We start from the raw sequence: 2,037 nt of genomic DNA, 5'->3' as shown, positions 1-2,037 counted from the left end.
CCTGGAAAGGACTATAAGGGAAAGCACCCCCAGGAAACCAGTAACTGTATGAGCACTCTTTAATACAAATCCTGTTAGTCAATATTCCTAATGCCCTTAACTGGCCTTCATCTAAATATATTACTTTTGTAATAGGGTCACTTGGGTGATACATGGCTCTGGGATAGTTCCCTTGATATAGAGTCCCTCCTCTATAAGTCTTTCCTGATTCCCCACCTACCCGGAGGAAGAAGTCCCACTGCAGGGGTTCTCAGTGCTCTGGCACCCTTCTGTACCAGAAGCTCAGTGCCACATTTATTTCTTTACCTGTCTGCAGTATCCACCCCTCCCATTCAACCCGAGCTACTACAGGTCAGAGACTTTAAGTGTTCATTTCTGTATCCGCAGGGCTTACTTTGTGCCTGTGACACAGTAAGTACTGAATGAATGATGCCAAATAAACACATGAATGATTCAATGAATGAATGACTAGAGGACAACAGGTCACAGTAAAAGCAGTGTCCCTCCCACTCACTTGGTATGCAGAGGAGGGGTGTAGAATGAGCCACAAGTAAAAGACAACCCATAAAGGAGAGAAACCAAGCCCCTCCACCAGGGGACCGAGCGTGTGCCTCCACAGCCAGGCCTGAGCCTGATACTCAAAGACAGACTCACTGGCGAGTGGCCGGAACTGAATCCGCTTACTCTTGGTTTTCACTGGCACTGGCTTGTATTTGCACTTGCCTGGAGGTGCTCGCCTAGAAACACAGACGGAAAGGTTGAGGACACAGACTCTGATGATGCGAGCAGGAAATCAAGGTCACCAGAAGGCATNAGGATCCGAACCCGTGGCCTTGGTGTTATCAGCACCGCACTCTCCCGAGTGAGCCATGGGCCGGCCTGTATGAGCACTCTTTAATACAAATCCTGTTAGTCAATATTCCTAATGCCCTTAACTGGCCTTCATCTAAATATATTACTTTTGTAATAGGGTCCCTTGGGTGATACATGGCTCTGGGATAGTTCCCTTGATATAGAGTCCCTCCTCTATAAGTCTTTCCTGATTCCCCACCTACCCGGAGGAAGAAGTCCCACTGCAGGGGTTCTCAGTGCTCTGGCACCCTTCTGTACCAGAAGCTCAGTGCCACATTTATTTCTTTACCTGTCTGCAGTATCCACCCCTCCCATTCAACCCTGAGCTACTACAGGTCAGAGACTTTAAGTGTTCATTTCTGTATCCGCAGTGCTTACTTTGTGCCTGTGACACAGTAAGTACTGAATGAATGATGCCAAATAAATAAACACATGAATGATTCAATGAATGACTGACTAGAGGACAACAGGTCACAGTAGAAGCAGTGTCCCTCCCACTCACTTGGTATGCAGAGGAGGTGTGTAGAATGAGCCACAAGTAAAAGACAACCTATAAAGGAAAGAAACCAAGCCCCTCCACCAGGGGACCGAGCGTGTGCCTCCACACCCAGGCCTGAGCCTGATACTCAAAGACAGACTCACTGGCGAGTGGCCGGAACTGGATCCGCTTACTCTTGGTTTCACTGGCACTGGCTTGTATTTGCACTTGCCTGGAGGTGCTCGCCTAGAAACACAGACAGAAAGGTTGAGGACACAGTCTCTGATGATGCGAGCAGGAAATCAAGGTCACCAGAAGGCATACATTTGCAAGAATTGGGGTCAGCCCTCACTCATCTGTGGGGATGGGGTAGATGTAGTAGGAAATACACCACGAGCTCAGGTGGAGAGGAGAAAGGGCCTCAGGAGACAGTGCAGTGAGGGGTTAGGAGCATGGTGCCAGACAATTGGGTTCAAATCCTGGTGACCAGGGGCAAGGAAACCCTGCAAAGTTTCAATTCGCACATCTGTAAAATGCAAGAAATAATACTACCCATCTCGTGGGGAGATGGTGAAGATGAAATGAGAGCTGTGTATCTGGCACACAGCAGTGATTGACGGAAATTAAAAAATACTTGGAACAGCGCCCAGGACATAAGAAGTGCTCAGATGATGATGATGATGATAATTCTGCTGCTTTTCATGGTG

The 2,037-nt window shown here is 48.0% G+C and overlaps 1 protein-coding gene across 1 annotated transcript in view; it reads right to left on the bottom strand.

The window, feature by feature from the left end:
- Positions 1-514: 514 nt before the first annotated feature.
- Positions 515-2,037, bottom strand: part of LOC103583357 (HHIP-like protein 2) — a gene marked incomplete at both ends in the record, with an annotated part of 18,920 nt that continues 17,397 nt past the window's right edge. Inside the window, one exon of the mRNA XM_008564692.1 lies at positions 515-737. Within this exon, the coding sequence (XP_008562914.1) occupies positions 515-737 (223 nt within the window). The remainder of the gene's footprint in view (positions 738-2,037) is intronic.

The sequence above is a fragment of the Galeopterus variegatus genome, unplaced genomic scaffold (assembly GCF_000696425.1).
Source record: "Galeopterus variegatus unplaced genomic scaffold, G_variegatus-3.0.2 Scaffold22218, whole genome shotgun sequence".
Taxonomy (NCBI): domain Eukaryota; kingdom Metazoa; phylum Chordata; class Mammalia; order Dermoptera; family Cynocephalidae; genus Galeopterus; species Galeopterus variegatus.
Note: the sequence above shows the minus strand (reverse complement) of the source record. Positions and strands in the feature narration are given on the sequence as shown.